The sequence below is a fragment of the Eulemur rufifrons genome, chromosome 6 (assembly GCF_041146395.1).
Source record: "Eulemur rufifrons isolate Redbay chromosome 6, OSU_ERuf_1, whole genome shotgun sequence".
In the NCBI taxonomy this organism is placed as follows: domain Eukaryota; kingdom Metazoa; phylum Chordata; class Mammalia; order Primates; family Lemuridae; genus Eulemur; species Eulemur rufifrons.
This window is the reverse complement of record NC_090988.1, coordinates 43,419,918-43,442,162: the sequence shown is the minus strand read 5'-3', so window position 1 is coordinate 43,442,162 and position 22,245 is coordinate 43,419,918. Positions and strand designations below refer to the sequence as shown.

The 22,245-nt window shown below is 42.6% G+C and overlaps 1 protein-coding gene across 15 annotated transcripts in view; it reads right to left on the bottom strand.

Annotated features, from left to right (window-relative positions):
• SYTL2 (synaptotagmin like 2) overlaps positions 1-21,800 on the bottom strand; it is a 57,521-nt gene extending 35,721 nt beyond the window's left edge. For 8 of the 15 annotated variants that reach the window (XM_069469107.1, XM_069469108.1, XM_069469112.1 and 5 more), the window contains exons 1-5: positions 21,700-21,800; positions 13,051-13,202; positions 10,396-10,531; positions 2,767-2,848; positions 1,261-1,375 (exon numbers count right to left, since the gene is read on the bottom strand). In XM_069469107.1, coding sequence (XP_069325208.1) covers positions 1,261-1,375; positions 2,767-2,848; positions 10,396-10,531; positions 13,051-13,202; positions 21,700-21,800 — 586 coding nt within the window. The remainder of the gene's footprint in view (positions 1-1,260; positions 1,376-2,766; positions 2,849-10,395; positions 10,532-13,050; positions 13,203-21,699) is intronic. The other 7 variants (XM_069469109.1, XM_069469111.1, XM_069469116.1 and 4 more) reach the window with 1 other exon arrangement.
• Between the last annotated feature and the right edge of the window lie 445 nt (positions 21,801-22,245).

Below are 22,245 nucleotides of genomic sequence, written 5' to 3'. Positions count from 1 at the left end.
AATACTACAAGGGTGGATCTATTGGATACATGCCATTGTACATTTGAGTGTTACGTATAGAGGGTGCAATACCAAGAGTGAACCCTGATGTAAACTATGGAGTTTGGGTGATAATGATGTTTCAATGTAGTCCATCAGTTGTAACAAACGTACCACTCTGGTGCATGTTGCTGGTAATGGGGGAGGCTGTGCCTGTGTGGAGATAGGGCATATATGGGAAATGACTGTATCTTTTGCTCAATATTGTTGTGAACCTAAAACTGCTCTAAAAATGTCTATTAAAAAATTCATGCACGAACTTCATTGCACAGTACATTTAAGATTACTGTGCTTTACATACTTTGAGATATTTTACACTCAATACAGAAAGTTTTTTAAAAAAGAATAAAAAGAAAATTGCTCAAAGGAGGCTTAAAAAAAAACATAGAAGTTGCTTAAAAAATTCACGTATGGAAATCAGAAAAGGGAATTCAATTTTTAAAAAATAAAATCCCAATACCTAAAACAAAAATTTGTTTTTTTCAAAAAGTTAAAAACAAACAGGTAACATGTTCCAGTGATTTTTTTTTCTACAAAATATTTTATGTAACATAAAATGCACCCAGTGGAAAATATATTATTAAAACAGGCAACTGAGAGCCCTAGCTCCACTGTTCAATTGTTAATTTTCTACCCCTTGACCAATCTTTTAATGTTTGTAGAATCTTCTTATGGTTGCTTTTGAAGAGACTGAACTGTCTAGTATTTCGTCTTAACAGTATGTAAGAATGATAAAAGTCCATAAAGACAGACTTACGTCAGTTAAGCCACAAACCTGATCAAAAGCTTCTGGGCAACTGGGCTGATAATTACAGATTAGAGGATCATAACATTGTCAAGAGACCTTTTCTTCTTGAGGCGACCTCTTTTAATTTTAAACAGAAATGTGTGGATACATGGTAGGTATCCAATTAATACTGTTAAGTGAAAGACTGAATGCCTCCGGCAAATAAATTTCTCAATTCACCGATGAGGGAACCCAAGGCATGGAGGTCACATAACAAGCAGCAGCTCCAAGATTAGAATGCATGAACTTCCAGTTTCTAAAATTTATGCTTTCTCTTTCTCAAGGAAGAAACCAATGGGCATAGTAGAATAAGAAAGTCTTCGCAACTTTTCACTTTCTCTTGGAAGTTATTTTAGTGAAAGGAACTCTGAGAATTTCTCTTAGTCCACGGATAACAAAGATAAAACTATCTAGTCCATAAAAATAATATTTACCCTCTTTTGAAGTCTGAAATAAACCAGCCCTTCCATTTTTTGACTGTTCATTTTTGGTTTGTTGCGATGAGTGATCTTCTGGCAACTTGGAGCTGTGAAATGGATTCTTCCTTTGCTGGGGAAAAATATTGTTTATTATACTTATTTTAAATATCATGTAGCAACTCAGTGTTAGCGAATGCTTATTATCTCCAATTTTGATAGTTTGATCCAGTAAACTCTGGCATGTTTGAAAAATAGTGGTCCTGATTAATCTGGTTAGCACAGAATTATCACATATGCCATACAAAAAAAATTGTAAAAATATACTTAAAGCCAGAGTCCTACAAAGTTAGGTCAGAAACAAGCATTTAAATCAAAATTCCATTTTACAGGTAAGAAAACTTGGCTCTGGATAGAGCAAAGACCTGGTCAAGGTCAAAGCAAACTTGGGTCTCTCATCTGGTTATAGTCCCACCAGTGCTTTTTCTACCGCACCAGACTCTCATTGTGCTAGATTACACCTGTATTGAATACAATTGTAATCGACATTTCCTAAGGATTTGGAAGACACTTTAGGTATCCTGAAGCACCTCATTGTCATTATTATGCTCATCAATTCTAATGACAAAAAGAGTATCAATTAATAGGGATTTTTAATTAATATAAGACTGAATACCAATGTTTACTGTCTACAGTTTCATAAATAGGCAATTCTCTTCCAGAAGCAGACCTCTAACACAGATTCAGGAAGCTATGAGTAGGAATAAGGACTGACATGGAACTAACAAGCCACATTCCATATACTTAAAAGAAGCAGTATCATACAGTTTTAGACTTTTTACTCTCTAGGGCTGCAGTCCTCAACCCTCAGGCTCCCCAGGCTGTGGGACTGGTACCTTCCTCTGTGGCCTGTTAGGAACTGGGCTGCACAGTAGGAGGTGAGTGGTGAGGGAGGGAAGCTTCATCTGCATTTACAGCTGCTCCCCATCATTCACATCACTGCCTGAGCTCTGCCTTCTGTCAGATCAGCAGCAGCATTAGATTCTCGTAGGAGCGTGAACCCTACTGTAAACTATGTGTGTGAGGGATCTAGGTTGAGCGCTCCTTAGGAGAATCTAATGCCCGATGATCTGAGGTGGAGCTGAGGCGGTGATGCTGGGGAAAGGTTGTAAATATATTATCATTAGCAGAGAGGTTTGACTGCACAATAATTGTAACGCACTTGAATCATCCCGAAACCATCCCCCGCCCCACTCCATGGAAAAATTGTCTTCCATGAAACCGGTCCCTGGTGCCAAAAAGGTTGGGGACTGCTGCTTTAGGCAAGAAATCTGGGTCTTCAGCAATGGATTAACATGGTATTCATCAACTTTTCCTACCATAAGAAAAATAGTAAAAATTATTGATATTTTATAACAAAAAGAGTACTAAAAAATTCTCTTTATTTCATGGTGCTTTTGATAAAATGAGAAAAATAGCATTCTTGCCAAAAATGAATTTTTTTTAAGTCTGGGCTCAATCTACCTTAGCCGGAGACACAGCTGGTTTCCTTGTGTTTTCCTGGGACATAGCAATCACAGTGGAAGCTGAATTTACCACACTGGAACTGCAAAAGAAACAATTCAGAGAATAAAACATCACCCTTTGAGGAAGCATAAATCATGCCTCTGAAGCTGAAAGTTCTTAAGGCAGACTGGAAGAGGAAGCTGGCTTAAAGGCATGAGGATTCTCTAGAGGAGGATTCCCTATCCTGGGAACAGGATAGCCCCAGGGTGGAGTAAGGTAAGAGTGAATGGAGACAGGCGAGTTGAGCAGGCCCCCTCCTGAACATCTTCTCCCTCTCCTATTGAGTAAGAAGGGCAAAAGAGGGTCATGGAGGCCCTGGAAGCAGGGTAGGGAACAACCTGCTCAGACTTCCTGCTCCAGTGCCCTTGCCTCAGGCATAGGTGGTGAAGTCACTATTGGCTGAAACCACTGTACCCTATTAAACGCCACCAGTTCTTAGCAGCATCACAGAGTTAGGAGCTTGGAAAGTATCTGAGGAGGTGCTGGCTTTTCCTCACACAGCAAAGGAACCAAAGCCCTGGGGAGAGGAGCAATTTGCCCCAGGGCCATAGAACCTTGCCCAAGATGATTGTCACTAAAATCATGGGCTAGATGTTCCTGCAGTTTCATTTCCTTTCCTTACCTCACCTCTGTACTTCAATGGCTATTTCTGTACAAAGTTAGTCCCAGGAAAAGGCTGAACTCTTGAGGAAGCCATTCCTTCATTACCCTCCTCACTGTTCCAGAAAGAAATTACAGCAGATGAGGCAGATGTATATAAAATACAGCTTGATCACATGGAGGCAAGAAAATGGGGAAAAAGGGATGAGTAGGGAACAGAGTAGGAAATTATAATGGAGCCAGAATTAAGGCTAATAGACACATTATAGGAGTCCTCTATTCTTGCAAATAGGTGTGCACAAACTTGAGTCAAGTTATCTGCAAAAAAAGTAAAAAAAAAAAAAAAAAAAAAAAAAAAAAGAAACCTGGTCGCTGATAGAATTCAGTGTCTATACGATACAATAAAAATGACCCATAGCTCAGAACTAGAAAGCAATTTCTTTTGAGTGTCATTTTAAGAAGCCATTGGGTGATATGACATCCTTACAGCAGATAAGATGGTCATTTTCTCAGAGTGTTTTGTATGGTGTTCCTTGAGTAAATAAAGCAGTCACATAATCAAAGGACCTGAGCCAACTGCTGACGGTTGAGAGGTCTCCATTGAACACCCATCTTCTCCTACCATCTTCTTCCTTCTCCCTTTCCACTCACCAAGCCCAAAGGATAAGCAAAGTCTCTACATTATTCTCCCTCTGCTCCCTGGAATTCCAGTTCCTGTGCTTCCAGGACCCCAGCCTCAACTGCCCATCTTGCACATCATGTTGTTCCTCTTTCCTAGAGATGACATCAGTCTCTCCCTCACAGAACTCTATCCAGCTATGTGTTTTGTGTCTACTATTCAATCTCCTTCTGTATATACATTTCTCATCTCTCACAGTAAACTGGGAGATCCCTCAAGAGTATCTTGACCATCTTTATATCCCCTGCAGTGCCTTGCACAGTGCCTGGTACATGACTAAATAAAGGCCAACTGAGCCAGTGCCAGGAGAGGCAGCAGCAGACAGGAGTCTGGGTTTTTTTTTTTTTTTAAATCCATGTTGTTTTCCAAACTACAATGAGGTAGATTATTTAGGTATTAAACAAAATGTCTTTGTTTCTGCTATACAACAAGCAAAAGAGAGGAGGCAACAAAGCAGTCAGAACACATGGTCAGGCACTAAAATGCCAGAAACACACAGTATTCGTTGGATTACACTGTAGTTGGGATGGGGGAAAATGGGATAAGGGTGCGATACTTGGTTAGCTACAGTTCACAATCTGTTTAATAGGAAAAAATGAGAACAAGGGTCTTATGCCTCAAACTTTGTCCAAAAATACAGCTACTTCCTAGTAGCTCTGCTTCTCTAAAGGAATACTACAATGTTTTGCTCACCTGTCTTTTATTGGGCAACCATCAGTAAGGCAACCATCTTATTCTCAACTGGTCCTTGCAACATCTCTGTGAGGTACTTCATTCTCCCCATTTTACATGTGAGAAAACTGAGGCTTAAAGAGGTTAAGTAACCTGATTGAGGTCACAAAATTAGTAAAAGAGCTGGAGATTTTAACCCAGGTATGTCTGACTCCAAACACAATCATGATAATGGCAGGTTATACTGCCTCTGATTTCTTGCATTATTAAAACAGGGTTTGTGGCAAGAGGACCAGAGACAAGTCTGGGTGATTTTTCCTTCCTAGTGACTCACACAGCTGTGTCTTCTTTTCCACCTCTACTGATACCTCCTTTATTTCTGCCAACTGTATTGGCTTCACATCTGGCCTCCTGACTCCTAAGTTCCACTCTCCTAATCCATTTGGCGTTCTACCGCTAAGCTGGTCCAAATGGTCCAAAACACAATTTTGATCATGTCCCTGTTCTGTTCATTACCATTGCGTGGATCCTCAAGGCTCGTGGAATGAAGTCTGAACTCCTTGGTAAGGCACTTGAGACCATCCACCATCTGCCCCAATATAGCTTCCCAGTCCTCCTTTCTGTTGACCATTCCTGCCAAGTGGTCAATCTACTTACAGTCCCAGAAACTCACCTGACTGCCATTTCTATTCAACTATCCCCCAGCCCCTCCCTGTGTTTTCTCTGCTCTCTTTGTCCAAATTTTCCCTATCATCTCCAAGTCCAGTCCAAATCTCCCTTCCTGTATCAGCCTGGCTAGGAGTGAATCTCCCCTGTCTCAATTAGTACAGCACATTTTACTGGTACTTTGGATTAGGAATTTGCTCCCTGCCTGGCACTATTTGTTGTCAGGTGGTCAGATCTTCATATATAGATGCATTATTTTTCCTAAGAGAATATGGTCTCTTTGTAGCCAGATACTGCGTCTTTTGTTTCTTAGAATTCCTCGCAGAGGGTAGCAGACTGTGTCCTGAATAGGAAAGATCTCAATACATTCCACATGATGAGATTTTTAAACTATGAAGCAAGCCAAATTCCAAATCCTGCGCTCTGTAACTTTCTTCCCTCGGGCACTCTTCAAAATAGACCTGTGATATTAGAAGCAGCATTTAGAAAAAATTAGTTTACTTTATTAAGAAGATTACTAAAATGTGAGACTATGATTTGGGCATTAGGGTTCCCCTCCTAATAAAGTCTGCATTTTAATACAAGTCTTTGAAGCCTTAACTAAAAAGAATAAATAGTGTTAGCTACTGTGGAAGGGCCACTGGGGGAAGAGGTAGGACTTTACAGCACTCTCAAAATCACACCACTAGGCAGCTGGACACCCATCTGCCTTCTATATCCAGCCATAAAGTGCTCCCACGCACATGCAGGAACTCTGAAAAATTTTTGAACCTTTACCAGCCATTCTCTCTAAAACAGTTAAAAATAACAGCAGATATACCTTCTTCTGTGGTTTTTTTTTTAGCTTAAATATTAACAGTTTATACAACCAGAAACAAATTCTGCAAGTGATGTTTTTCACATGGTTTTTGCTGTTTTCATCTCTCCCTTTGGACTGTGAGTTCCTTGGGGGCTCACGCTGTGTCTGATCCCCAGCACCCAGCACCACGCTGGCATGTGTTGGCACTCAGTGAAGCCTGAACAAATAAACAAATGAAGAAATGCCTCCGGGATGGAGGGAAGCAAATTAGAAAATACGGTATGCCAAGCCCTTCAAGTCAGTATTTTTTTAAGTAAAATATTAATTGGGGGCATGCATAGTCCTCCATCACTGCCACAGTCCATGCTACAGATTTGTTGAACATGAATATTCCCATCCAAGCATGAGGCATTTTGATGTCACAGTGAAACTATTCCTGCTACAACCAATTTGAATAAATCCAAGATCTTATCGGCTTAAGAAGGATTCTTTTAAGAGCTCAATATAAATGATTTTGTAGGCCAGGTCTCCAAAAAATGAAATATACACATTACTGATTTTGCTATCAATCCTAGAAAAAAATATAAAATGCATTGTCCTGTAGATCAGCTCTTCTCTACCCTGCCTTTGAGAGTAAGCTGGTTACCATACACTGACCTCATTACTGGAGGTAAAGGCAAGTAGTTAATCCTTCTGGAAGAGGGATATGTACAAAAGCCTTCCAGGAAAAAGAAATGAGTGGAAAAAATTATTCCAGAGCTAAAGATCTGATTTAAATGGATTGTTTGATATTCCACAGAGGGTAAGATGGAGGGAGACTGGTGTCAGAAGTATCACTAAAGCACAGGCAATGAAGCTCGAAGACTAGCATTTTTGGTTTACAACACTGACTTAAAAAATAGTGTTTTAATTCTACCAAAAACAAAGTTTGATGGGGATGCACAGTTTTGCTTGCAAGGAAACTCATCATGTTCTTGCCATTTCATAGGTAAATGCCCAGAGGAAAACCTGCCAATGCCGTGGAGTAAAATATCACAGTGAAGGGTTTTTTCCTGTTCTCCCTGAACTCATTTTGGAGACATTCTCTGGAGATGTTTTTGATTAACGGACATACAAACCTCTACAGCAACCAAGCCCCCTCCTACCTCCATGCCTTCTAGTTCCCCAACTTGAATGCTCCTCTCACACTGCCCACCTCAAAGTTGATAACCAGAATTAGAACTGTGACCATTCAGAATTTTCCCTTTGCCACGGCAGAGGAAACCTTATTTTTCTGCTCCTCTGCTCGTAAACCTTTCTCTACTTCCTTGTGCTAGAGGTGCAAACAAAGGTGAGTCCAGAAAGAATGCAGGTGGCTTACAGTGCTTGACTACATGCTGGGTACCCATAGCATTTTAATTCTTCATGGGTAGGACCCCACAGAATTGTGCCCACAATAGAAAGAAGATTCTTGCTGCAGAACTTACTAGAAAAACTTCTTCAGAAACTATAATTAGTCACTGTTGCCTCATACTCTCTGACTCCTGGCTAAGAAAATATTGACAGGTATTGAGTCATTCTTTTGAAGTTCACTTAGTCTAAAAGTACAGGCCCCAAAATACACTTAACACACCCAGTTTACAAAGGTTAAAGTATAGGTGAGAAACATTGCAGGAACCTGATACAGAGTAAAGTAGTAGTTTCTGACATGGAAAGAAGGAAGTAAAAAATAGCTCCTCCTACAGTTCTGCATGATTAGTATCCATGCCACATATTATAGGGTTGGCCTTCAACGAGCAAAGCCTGCTGGGTACATCTAACATCTTTATTCCTGCCTTCTCGACCATACTTCATCCATGAAATAATAATTACAATGTCAGCTGGAAATGGCCAATTTTCTTTTTTCCTGAGAAGTGCCAAGTGATTCCCATAACTCTTTTATTTAATCTCACAACATCCTGGTGAGGCAATTCTGTTCTGATTTACAAATGAGACCAGGAAGACGTGTCTGAGGTCACTCACACAAGGAACGTAGAAAACAGTGAAGATGCAAGTCATGAATGCTATGTTATTAGCCTCAAATAGAGGAAGAGTGAGAGGATACCCACCAGGCCTATGGGGTCATGAGGAAAATAAGTCTGCTATGAGGGCAGCAGTACCTCTGTTTCTCAGGCCCTTTGAGATGAGTTACTAGAAGAAGAATGGGAAGTCTGACTCAGATAAAACTGGGCAATGAGCTATTTGTCTCTGACAAACCTTCTCCTTTCCCATTCTGTAGCCCCTGTTCCCACTTCCCTCTGCTGGTCAGTGCCATGACACTCCCTAGTCCCCATCATCCCAGCTCTTAAGAGCTGCTCTCAGTCCCTTGGTGGCGAATCTCAATGTCTGTGTTTTTTCTCCTAGGTTTTCTAATATTGGAGGTCTCATCTTTCTTTATGGAAGAAAGGCCTTCATCCTATAGTGGTCCTCAGCCTTTTTGGTACCAGGGACTGGTTTCATGGAAGACAATTTTTCCATGGACCAAGGGTGGCGGGGCGGGGTGTCATGGGTTGGGGAGAGGTGGTGTGGAGCTCAGGCAGTGAGATGTGGCTCATTTCCTAACAGGCCACAGACCAGTACTGAGCCGCCGCCCAGGGGTTGGGGACCGCAGTAGGCAGCCGGTGAGTAGGGAATAACCAAGGGGAAAGAAGTAAGGTATTCCTCACACCCTTTCCTGGGCTTCCTAAAATATCTGTGGGGATACAAGAGCCCATGGTTCCATTTCTTGAGTACTTACTATATGCTATGGACTGTCTTAAGAATTCTATATTCACTAGCTAATTAAGTGCTCAATAATTCTGCTAGCAAACTATTATTAGTCCCATTTTAAAGCTGAGGAAGTAAAGGCTCAAGAAGTCGATACCACTACAAGGTCACAGTATCAATTAGTGACTACTGTTGAGGTGTTTCAACCTCTAGCCAACGTGGACTCTACAGATATAATAGAACATTACAAATAGTCCCAGAGTGGAAACAGTACAGCCTACAATTCATGGGAAACAAAATGATCCCCTCTCCAACTGGGAAATGGATAAATAATGGGTGTAATAATAGAGTTAGTATTCCATCATCCATGAGACATAACTTTACCATATTTGACTTTGAAATGCCTACTGGAGCCTATATTATACACCCTCCCCTTCACCTATAAACTACATTGGAAATATTCCTGTTCCCCATGTGCCTCAGCCTTGCCCTGACTCAGTGACTGTCCCACCAGCAAATTCATCGATTTCATCCCGTTGGAGGCTCTGAATGAAACTATCATCACTGAGGAGCTAGAGATAAAATGCAACTAACTGCCCCTCCCACCAAAGGGTAACAACTATACCCTCAAGGGACAGACATCAATGGGAAGATCCTTAAATATCCAAAAGTAAATCATTACGGTCTAAAAGGTGTGTGGCAATGTCACCCCACAACTGGCTATTTCTTAGGAAGGATATACAAAGGTACGTTTTGATTGGTCAGATAATAACATGTATGGAAAACACCAAAAAAATTGAGACTGAAATATTGAGGATAATCTGTATCTTTAAGAGGCATTTATTGAGTATGTACAATGTGCCAGATATTCTACATATGTTATCGCTCATTATCATCATAGCCTTTTGGCTACATATTATCATTCTTAGCTATGGTTAAGAACATAGAAAGCTTAAATGGTTCAGACACAATCAAATGGCGAATAAGTGGCAGATTTAGAATTTGATTTCATGTCTGTCTGGTTCCTGTGCTTGAGCTTCTTCCATTGTACCAGGCTGTCACAATGCAATCATAATGCATTGCTTCCCTGAAATGACTTATTCTCCTGTATTCATTTTAGAGTACCTCTTCATTCCACTCCAAGGAGAAATCCTCAGTACAAAAAAAAAAAAAACTATTTCTGGTGCCAAAAGAAATCACCGCTTAACACTTAACATTTTAATTTTATTTCAGATTCAGATTTATTAGAAATTCTAGGAGCTGGGGAAGAGTACTACTCAGGATTTGTCCCAACAGGGCCCAGAATTCCCTCATACACTGCCCCTTTCCCCATGCCCATAACGCCAGTCTGGCATTTGTACTCATAGCCCGCCATTTTGCCTGCACAGCACACCAAGCCATGAGACCCACAAGCAGCAGCTCTCCCCTCAAGTTCTTTCTGTTTTACCTCAGGCTCGTTGGTGCTGCATCTTCTTCTGGCTCTTCCACAACGCCAGCTAGCTCTGAGGGAAGGAAAGCATCTTTGTTGACATTATTCACCCAGCTTTCCTTTGCCCCATTTGCTCTGTCCTTACTCTGCTCAGCTGAAACAGGAAATGATAAAGACAGGAGGGTTATCTCTCACCTCTATGACCCACAACTCGCTCATTGGCTCTTATCACTGAACGCTTGAACCTGAACCTCAGGCCTTCCTAGTGCCAAGGCAATCACTGAGTCTAAGTACCCGGGATTAGAATTACATCTGTGACAGCAGTCAGTAGATTCCCATGATGTTAGCTCCCCCCAGGCAGAGTCTCCTGAGAGCGCAGGCGTGTCTTTAAATGTGCAGGTGACTCCAGAGACCACTAAAGCAAAATTCGGACTGCCTCTAGGCTAATCTGACTTAAATTGGGGTCAGGACCAAATGTGCATGGCCAGGGGATGCTCAGAGCAGGGAGTCCTCAGTGGCACAGAAGCAACATCATTACCAAGCATTTAGTGAACAGCTGCAATGTGCCCAACACAATGCTTGGCTCTAAGGCACAAAGGGGAACAGATGATTCTAGCCTAGAATGTCCCTCTCCACTGCCTCCTCCTCCTCCCAGTTTCTGCACATCCAAATTCTAAATATTCCTCAATCGCAGCTCATATGTCTGAGCCTCCATAAAATCTCTGTGCTCCAGGAAATAACCTCTTTTGCCACTGAACACCCAGGACTCTTTTTTTCTTTTCTTTTTTCTTTTCTTTTTTTTTTTTTGGAGACAGAGTCTCACTCTGTCGCCCAGGCTAGAGTGCCACAGTATCAGCCTAGCTCACAGCAACCTCAAACTCCTGGGCTCAAGAAATCCTTCTGCCTCAGCTTCCCGAGTAGCTGGGACTACAGGCATGCACCACCATGTCTGACTAATTTTTTCTACATATTTTTAGTTATCCAACTAATTTCTTTCTATTTTTTTTTTTTTTTTTTTTTTTTTAGTAGGGACGAGGTCTGGCTCTTGCTCAGGCTGGTCTTGAACTCCTGAGCTCAAATGATCCACCCGCCTCAGCCTCCCAAAGTGCTAAGATTACAGGTGTGAGCCACTGCGCCTGGCCCAGGGCTCTTTCTTTACCTGAACTTCTCTGAAAGTTAGCATCAACTGAATGATGACTATTAGGCACTATTCTGAGTTCCTTGCATGCATTATCCTATGAGGTTGGAGCTATTGTCCAAGTTTACAGATTTGGAAATTGAGGAACAAAGAGATCAAGAAACTTGCCTAAGGCCACATAGCCAGTAAGTGCCAAGAATAGTTTCATCAGTGTTAAGATGATGAAGCAATACTGGGGCTCCTGATTTCCAAATATTTTCCAGGGTGGTATCCCCATAAGTCCCTTTACACATAAGTCTAGTTTCTTCAACTGCAAAATGGAATCCACAGTACTGCCCAGTATTCCTCGAGATTTCTGAAGGGCTGGGTGGGGTTTTTTTGTTTGTTTGTTTGTTTGTTTGAAGACAGGGTCTTATTCTGTCACCCAGGCTGAAGTGCAGTAGCACAATCATAACTCACTTCAGCCTCAAACTCCTGGGTTCAAGTGATCCTCCTGCCTCAGCCTCCTGAGTAACTGGGACTACAGGCGTACTCACACCACATGCAGCTAATTTTTAAAATTTTTTTTAGAGATGAGGTCTCATTATGTTGCCCAGGCTGGTCTTAAACTCCTGGCCTCAAGCCATCCTCCTGCCTCAGCCTCTCAGAGTGCTGGGGTTCCAGGCGTGAGCCACTGTGCTCTGCCGTCTAAGTGGTTTTAAAAAGTAAGAGGGCTGCAAACAATGCATTGTACATACTAAGCAGTCAGCCCTTATCTTTAAGGAGTGTGGCACTGAAGCAGAAAGACTTTGAAATTCCAGCTCCTCCATTTCTTAACTATATGATCTTGAACAAGTTACTTCTCTGAGCTTCATATACCCCATATACAGAATGGGGAAAAATAATGCCTACCTTACAATATTGCTGCTACAATTAGAAATAATAGAAATTAAATGCCTAACATATATTAGATGCTCAAAAAGTGATAGCTATTTTCCTCATTGAGCATAAGCCAGACCTAGACAGAGGTTTACACTGACTAATCCGGAGTTAAAGAGAAGGCACATAGTACATATTTACTGAACTAACAGAAATCTAAACAAGCTCTCAAAATATTGCCTTTACAGTCCCTTAAATAATATACTAGGTTGATTAAAGAAGGCTTGACCAGATGTCAATATCATTGAACAGGAAGGCTGATCTCTTTTTGTCTAAACCTTCACCTTACTCAGAAGGTTCTGAATCTTCAGAGTCAAAAGCCAAAGAAAAGGTGGTAAATCCTTTATAAACACAATTACCTATGCTACTACAATTCTACATGCACCCAAAGGGCTTCCTATGTTCCTCTATATCACACTCAGTCAGTTAGCCCTTCCCCTATCCATCTGGATCTAGGGCAAGAAGATTTTAAGTAGAAGGCCACACGTTACGAAAAGCATACCTCCAAGTGATTTCCCTCAGCAGATTTCAGTGATGATTCTGACACCCTTCCCTTCTCCCAACTCCTCTTTCCCAAACACATGCTGGCTGTAAGTATGCTAGCCAAACCACCTCACCTGCCACCTGGAGCCTCTTCTTCCTCATAGATGCTCTGATGATATCTGCACCATGGATTTTGTCTTTGTGCCTTTTTGCCTTGGCCTCATAAAACCATTGGCCACTCATATTCTTCAGCTGCTGGTCATCCTTAATTTTTTCAGGCAAATGTCTACAAAAGGAAAAGCGCTTTACCTCACTGAGAACCCACGGTAAATAAATGAGCTCATTGTGAAAATGCACCAAGAAATTCGTAAACATACAGCCAAAATGAAGCTTTTGATATTTTAAATGATCCCACAAACCTTCCAGATGACTAACAAATGTATGTTCCCCTTTAACTGAAAAGTCAGAGAAGCCAAGGACAACATTTTTCTTTTTCAAATCAAAGGTTTAATCCATGATCCCCAGATGACACATGAAATTTCTCGAAGGCAGATTCACTTTTTGGCTATAGTCTTCTGTGTCTACTGTTTAAATGTAAATACCCCAGTGAGGGATAATATAGTAAGGTTCCCTAGGCCTTGCTTTCCTCATCTGTAAAAGGGGGTTAATAATAGAAATCTACCTCATTGGGGTTGCCATGAGGACTAAATAAGCTAATGCCTGTAAACAGCCCTCTGCTCATGCCTGGTGCCTAATAAACACTGCAGGAATAACTGGGGGGTAGTTATCAGCTTCTCAGTCCTCTCCATTTTAGTGAGATGAGTTTATCAGAGACTTCCCTGGAAGGCTGTGGGTGGAGGAGCATGATGTCCCTGGCACTTAATGTTAGGGAAATGAACACAGAAAAAGCAGGCTGGAATCAGGGAGACCAAATTTGAGCAGACAGTTGTGCAGGCAAGTTCCATTTGTGCAGATTCTGCTTTTAAGAGTTCCATAATCATTTATGCTCACTGAAAAGCTAAAACCTAAAGACAAACGGAATGCAGTACTGTGCTCCTGAAACTCTCCTAATTTATACTGCCTGGAAAAATATTGTTCTAATTGCTAAGTCTCCATCCATCGCAGTAAAATGAAAATCACAAAAATCTATCTTTTCTTACTCATAGAGATGTACTTAGAATAAAGTGGAATAAAAGTCTTATGGAAACTTTGAACTCTTGGAAGATAACGTGCTACATAAATCCAAGAGGGTTTCATAATTGTCATTCAAGTTAATGTGCACACTTCCTAAACTAACAAATCTAAGATTTTTTGGCAGAGAATGTGAATGGGCCAAGGTGGTAGCAGGGCTATGTGTGAGGGTTGCACAAAGGCATACCTGGGAGTGGGGCAAGGAGTGGGGGCAGTTATCCCGGGTCTAGCAAGGATGTCTCCTCTCTCCCAAGCGTGCCCAGAGAGTGTCCTTCCACCCAGAGTAAACTGTGCTAGAGCTTCCTCTCTTCTCCCAATTACCTAGGAAGAAGTGACCCTATCCCAAACATGTCCAATGGCAATGCTTGGCGACGCATTGTCAGGACAGCCCATCTCCAAATCCTGACAGGGACAGTGTCATCACTTCATGGTTCTGGTTTGGTGACCATGGTCTCATGGTCACCAAAGAGATTCTGCTTTTATTAAATGTTTCTTATGGTTTCTCACTGCCTAAGGCATTCTACAGAGCAAATAATCCCTGCTGGGCTGTTGGTAGAGCTTTTGCTTTCTCCTCCCCAAAAGACCAAGTGTGAGTCAATTCCAGAAGAGAGAGTCCTTCCACCTCTCCCTGGTCAGATAGTGAGCTCCTGGGGGCAGGCCTTCATGCAATACCTCTTTGCTTAGTGTCTGGAAAATAGCGGGTATCTATTCAGTGCTTGCGGAGTGGCGGACTATCACATGAAGCCCCTGATGACCTGGATTCAGGTTACATTTTCAGGTTCCTTTTCCAGCAGTTACTCCCATCCCCCACTTGCTAGCCCACTTGGCTACTCACTGTTCTCCAAACTGCTCTTTTATGACCTCTGTTGCTATTAGAGGCAGGAAGGTATGGCAGAAAGGCTCTAGGCTTTTGGAAGCTGCCAAAATTATGCCCAAGTCTCAGTTCTGATTCTTTCTAGATGTGACCCTGCACAGGTTACTGAACTGCTGTAAGCTTTAGTCTCCTTGTTTGCAATGATAGGGGAACATAAGACCTACCCTGAAGGACTTCTGAGATGATTAATTGAGATGTTTACCTGAAAGTACTTAACAGTGCCTGGATCTTGGTAAGAAGCCAATAAATGTAAAGTCTCTTGGTGTGTCTTTCCCTCACTTCTCTGTCCAGCACATTGGTCCTCATCCTTCAGATCCAGCCCAAGCCTCACCTTGCCAGTGAGGCCTTCCCTGACTCGAGAGGGCACAGTTAGTTTGCCCTTTTCCGTGCCCCCACAGCACCTCCACTTCAGTACTCACCACACCATGTTCCAATGATCTATTTGCACATCTGTTTCACCCACTAATCTGTAGACTCTGCAAACTCCTTGAAGGCGAGGACTACATCTTAGTCACCTTTGTAACGCCAGCACCCAGCAGCGAGCCTGGCACAGAGCTGATACCCAAGAACTGTTTGTTGAGTGAATAAATCAATGAACAAATACATGCTCAGCAGCCACCCTAGTCTGAGTCAGTCGAGATAAAAGAAGATCCTGTCACTGCTGAGGTTAAGTGAACCACGCCCCAACCCAATGGTAGTGTCTTCTGATGAGGCAGGACACGCTCATCTCTCATCAGGACAGGAAAAAACACCATGAAATATGGTGTCAGTCAGCATTCTTGTTGAAGAGGACTACAAACCCTCATAGCATAACAACTCTCAAATTTTCTTCATAAGATTATTTATTTTTGTTGTTCAACTAAAAGGCACTTTGTAGGGATTCTTGTGCAACTCTTGATCTGTTCCTGCCAAAATGACTTTCTGCAAGCCCCCAATCAATGTTCAATGTACAATGAGCACAGGCTGTATGTCAGATTCACTGAAACACATGACCCCTAAAAAGGCCAGTAGCTATTACAGTAAGGAAAAGGTTTCCGGCTCATTTGTTTTAAAGTCACAAAAGAAAAGGAATATTCTTTCAAATTTAATAAATGCCACTTACATATTTCCTAACATGACTATCACCACTAGGTTTAATAATCAACTTCTTTTTCTATCCTAGTCACTTGTAATGTTTTTTTAGATAAATCTGTATGTGTGACATCCAAGTCCAAGTTTGTAAAGATGTAGACCATTTTAAAAATTCCACTATCTAGTGGTGCCATTGAAATCTCCTCTTCTATCAGACCATGTTAATCTCTCATTTTTCCTGAACTCTAATTGCACCCACCAAATTAGCATTTGATTCTGTAATCACTGTACCATCTAGTTGAAGTAGGGAAAAGGTAAATTTCGTGGGACTGACACTTTTTATCCTTTATCATCCTCTCCACACATGCACATTGTATTTAGTAGAGCGCGGAGCACAGAGATGCTCAATTAGCATCGGGGGGCTGGTGGACAGGAGCCCAGGTGGAAGAATAGCACTCAGCCCAGAGAGGACACTCTCCTGCCGGCCTTCCAGGCAGAATGTTCTGGTTATTCTCCCATCCGTTCCTTCATTGCTTCTGCTAACACTTACACGGTATCTGTTTTGCATTGAACCACACACTTGGCACTTAACATGCATCATATCATATAATCCTTACAATCTTACCATGATGTATAAAGAATTTAGTCCATTGCAAAAGATGGTCATTTTGCCTCCTCTGTATGTTAAAGGTCACACCTAAACCCTGTCTGGTTATTTGTTCACTCATTCATTCATTCTCTATCATATACCAGGCATAAGCTCGGAATTGTACATTAAAAAAGTCAATCTACAGCCCTGCAATGTCAACTCCCTTTGGTGCAGAGGGAGTGTGAGCACTTACAGAGGAAAGCCAGAAGAGCAGTGGCGCCCTCCAGGCTGGCTTCAACACTTTCCCCTCAGCCTATCCCTTTTTGTGCTCACACATGCACATCTCAGCTTGCAGCTACTCAACATGATCAGGCAAAGGCCTAACATCATAGGCAGGACCTGGTTGATAATCTCCAGTCAACTCTGGCTATCAAGAATCAGCAGGCTGGCCAGAGGGGTTGATTGGTCCATTCTCTAGCCTTTCGGTTTTTTTTTTTTTTAGTCCCTCAGTATATTCTGGGCAATAAGTTTAGATTGTGTGATTTGGAGGTACTCTTAGATGTTTGTTTTGAATGTGAGAGCTGGGAGGGATCTTAGATAGTTACAGTCTCACTTTCTAGATGAAATGATTGAGGCCCAGGGAAATGAAGAGGCTTGCCCAAGGTCACACAGAGCTAGAACCCGAAGCCAGCCAGTCTCTCAGCCAAACTCTTTTCACTACCCCAACCTGCCTCAGAGAGCCAGACATGCTTCAGTGTCTCAGATAGCTGTCACACTTCACTCTACCAAAGAACTCAATCTCTGATGGAGAATCTGAAAACCAACACATACAAAAACAAAGTAAAGTACAAACGTTCCTTACAATGGGAAATGAGAAGAAACGTGTGTTTCATAGATCCCCACAATCTGCTGAGAGTCAGCACGGTGTGTGGAAAGTGCAAGGCCTTGAAGTTGGGTCAGCAAGGCTCCAATCCTTCAGGGCACTTCCCTCTTCAACCCCATTTCCCCATTTTTTGAGTGGGTTCAGCTACCCTGTTCTGAGGATGAAATGGGAAAACGTATGTGCAGCACCATGCACAATGCAGTTCCTTGACAAACATTGATTCCTTTCCCCCTTTGTTTTGACAGAAAACACCAAGAGAGGTCCTGGAAATCAGTTCCTCAACGATAACTGCCTTCATTTAAAAGAAACCAGTCTTAAGGAGGCAGCTGAGAATCATAAGATGTAGTGGCGGTTGAGATGGTATCGACTACAAAGATGACAGTCACCATAGATGTGGTTGTGTGCATATGGGGGTGGGGGACGTGGTGCTGGTGGTGGTGCACAGACAGACATGCACGGCAATTTCCTGCTGGCAGTGTGACGCAAAGCACAGGAAACGCCAACTCCTGAGTGTGTCATTTTCAAACCATACAAGACTAAAATTACATATGTGTATGTATGGTGGTGTTTCCTTAAAGGACGGGGAAGACAGGGCGGGGGCAGGGGAGAGACAGAGAAAGACAGAGGGCAGGGGTGGGAGAGAGAAAAAGAATCCACCCTGATGTCTGCTTCACTGCTGGCCTGTGAAATGTCTCTGCCTGGGAGTTAGGGAAGCAAGCTGAGTAGAGATACATGGTAATAACTGGGTCCAGCATTTGTGGCTGCAGAGAGGCAGTATAAAGGACAGTTGTGGTGGCAGCAGTGACCTGGAACTGTCATCTTCCCAACTGTGCCCCAGAAACAGCACAGTGGATATTCCCTTGAGTTCAAGTCCATGTTCTACCATTAACAGTTTGAGTGATTTAGGAACTGGACGCTTCTCCTATATGACACTCATTTTTCTCATCCATGAAATCAGGATGGGAGGGAACAATATATAAACTAAATCATCTCCCAAGTGTCTTGGGCTTAGATGTGAAGAATTCGAAGCACTGGACATATCGAGAATGGCAAACAGATTTTCATTTGAATGCCAAATCTCCTCTACAGCCACATTAAAGAGATTCTAAAGCAGTGTCTGGTCTTGTGTGCAGCAGTGTTATAATCCATTAGTGATGCCCTCATAGCTATAGGAGAGTTATATCTGTAAAATGACAGATACGAACCAAAAAAATCTCCTTCCCAGAGCTGTTAGGCTGTAACTCTGATGGAAGACCAAAGACAAACGGCTGAGGGATGGTGAAGGGGCCGATAAGCAAAAGGCCACAGAGTAGCATATTCAAAGATCAGAGACCCACTTCTGGTTCCACTCTCCCAGGAGGGAACAGTCTCAGAACTATCCCCACAAGTCCCTTCAGACCTAAAGGGAAGAGGGGGTCAGAGCAAGACTCCTCTTATGTGGAGCAGGAGATGGGTTGGGCCTCTTTCAGCATCCACAAGCCATGGTTCCCAAGCCCATCTATGTACACAATCACTCCTCCTCAGCCCTCGGTCCTGGAACTGCCCATGGACAAGTCCACATGAGGTGTTTGGTGCCTAATTAGGAAGTCCTCCAGAAAAGTGGTGGTATTAATACATTGGCTTGACTAAACTGGATTTTTCACCACCCCAAGCCTTCCTCTTATCATTTATTCATAAAAGCAAAAAAACAGGGGCAGCTCCATTGGCAGCTGCTGGGGCACCCTCAGAAACAGCAGACAGGAGAGTCTGCAAAACCAACACTATGAAGGGACTCATGGCATTTTTGCTGCAGCTGTAGATGGGCTGGTGCCTGAGCGTACCCACTCACACCTCTTACAAGGCCCAGTTCCAGGCAGAACTTTGCATTTCTGAGGATATTTTCTTTTTTTTTTTTTTTTTTTGAGACAGAGTCTTGCTCTGTTGCCCGGGCTAGAGTGAGTACTGTGGCGTCAGCCTAGCTCACAGCAACCTCAAACTCCTGGGCTTAAGCGATCCTACTGCCTCAGCCTCCCGAGTAGCTGGGACTACAGGCATGCACCACCATGCCCGGCTAATTTTTTCTATATATATTTTAGTTTGCCAGATAATTTCTTTCTATTTTTAGTAGAGACGAGGTCTCGCTCTTGCTCAGGCTGGTCTCGAACTCCTGACCTCGAGCGATCCACCCACCTCGGCCTCCCAGAGTGCTAGGATTACAGGCGTGAGCCACCGCGCCCGGCCAGATATTTTCAAGAACCAATACAAGTGCCCAAGAAACACCTTCACTTTACTCAGACAGAATCACAGATGACAGGGAAGACTCAACAGCGTGAAATCCCAGGGGCCAAGAAAATACAGAGAGGAGGGAGGGAGGGACGAAGGGAGGCTCTCTCCTTGTATTCTGACTAGCAAGAGGGCTAGAACTGCAGGCCAAAAGTAACTCTTCAGTGAGCAGAGAAATAAAAGGTACTCACACCTCTCCAATACGCACAGGCCCACATCCTGAGTTAGAAAGAGAGACTCAGGGTACTCCCAGTTCTGCTGCTTTCTTTCCATGTCCCTCCATCTTGCCTTCGGAGAAAATAAAGGAATTCCCACTTCCCATTATTCTGGAAGAATCAGTATTTTCTGTACGCTGCCCCCTCACCCATTCCTAAATGGGTGTAACAACAGTCCCTACCTTGCCAAGTCTCAGGGTTGCTGTGAGGAACATAAGAGGATAACATTCATGAAAGGGCTTTATAAACTGTGAATGAGTAAAGAAGCAATGCTACCAGGAGGCTCTGATGGCTGAGTTAGTGTCAGTCCTCCACCCCTCCTGGGGAAACTGCTCAAGGCACACCACTTGCGAGAATGGGCAGCAGAGCCCCACCGAGGTGCATGGAGCACTGCAAGTGACTTGTGGGGAAGAGCATGGTCCCCACCACCTACAGCCATCCCTTGTCATTATCCCAGCTCAGTGTCCTACCTCACACCACAACAGCCGACCCCTTCTCCATTGCTAGGTCCCAGGAGGGCCTGTCTGCTATGGTTTTCTCAGGGAGAGGAGGTGGAGTTAGTGAGCGAGTACCTGAAGACAGGGATTTGATTCTCATTTCTGACACCTACTGGTTGTGTGATCTTGGACAAGTGACCTGACTTGTCTCAAAGTCAACTTCCACACACATCAAATGGGGTAATTATATCCCACTCTGCCCCCCAACTGTACATATTTCTTATTTCATAAGAAATTATGGGCACGTTAAGCCCTTTGCAACTTGTTAAACACTGTCTATATACAAGGTATTATTGGTAGCCATAATCAGACATTCTGTAGTGCTTGAAATGAATTTCAGCATTTTTTTAAAATAAAGCATCCATGTTCAATTAGGGTCAAAATACAGGAAATGGCACAAATAAATCCATTATTTATGGCCCTGTGTTCCAGGAAGTAAGAATATGGCTTATGCCTCCTTTGGATAACTCCTGGGGTGGAAATCATAAAATTAATACTACTAACTTACATTCAGGAAGACTTTCATTGCCTTCAAAGACCAAGATTACACAGGCAGTAAATGGCAGGGCCTGGACTAAGCCCAGTTTTTCAGGATCCTGGTCCAGTGCTCTTTCTACCACTACGGTGAGAAAGTGGTAGGAATGTTGACATGGAGCATTTGGGCTCCACCCAACAAGGATAGTGTGTCAATTGCCAATCCTCTTTATGGGACTCAAGTCAAATGAAAAATTGGCTCAGAGAGTAATTTTAATTCTGCTATTAAAACCAATTCCAACATGTATGAAAGAATGCAGAAATGTGAGCTACTTCTCAATTTATTTTCTTTTAAAAATTTCAGAAATTAAAAAAAATTCTAATTTGGTTCATGACTCAGTAAAAAAAAAAAGTGGAGATAAATGCACACATGCAAGAATGTAGGTGTATGGGTTTGTATATATTTCATTTTTAACTCAGTGTTTAATAAGTTAAAGGAATTTAGTTAGGTTTTTAATCAAGACCCCATTTCTGGCAGGAGTTCAAGGGGATAAATTAAGATACCAAGGAGGAAAAAGTTCTGTCCAGGAAGTAAACCTAAAATTGAAACTCATAAGTTTAAGCTCCACGTCAGAACTACCACTTACGGTTGAAAAAACAAAGCATCCCTTTTGTTACGAACTGTCTCTTCCTTCCCTCAAGCCCAAGGACTTCTCTGGCCCCTTACCTGACTCTCTCCTCTTCAACCCTCTTCAGGGCAGCATCCCGCTGCAAAACCTTCATGATGGTCTCTTGTTCCTCCTCAGTCAGGAAGCTTAAGTCGATCATTTTGAAAAGGGCATGCAAAAACAACAAATGTGGCTTAAAATTTTCAGGGCTAAACAACTAAGACTGCAACCAGGAAGATTAAAAGATGCAAAAGTGAACTGACATAATATCGTGTTCAGTTCTGCAGCAAAAGTCGTCTTATTTTGGCTCAGCAAAAGTTTTGGGTAACTGACAGCAGAGTCTTAAGTGCCTTTTGCCATGAAGAAGTAGTGGTCCGTGGGATGATATTGAGAAGAGGCTCTCAGAAGGACGCTGTATTCCTCATCAGACAGGTCTCTTGTTCCTCCTGTGGCATTCCCAGCATGCTCCCTCTCTGGATCAGTCTTAGACTCAGTTTATTCTCCCTCTGCCCTTGTCGTCAACTTGATGAGAAGCGGCAGCATCAGAGCATCACCTACCTGGGGAATTGTGAGACAGCAAACACCACACAGTGAGAGGCAGGTCC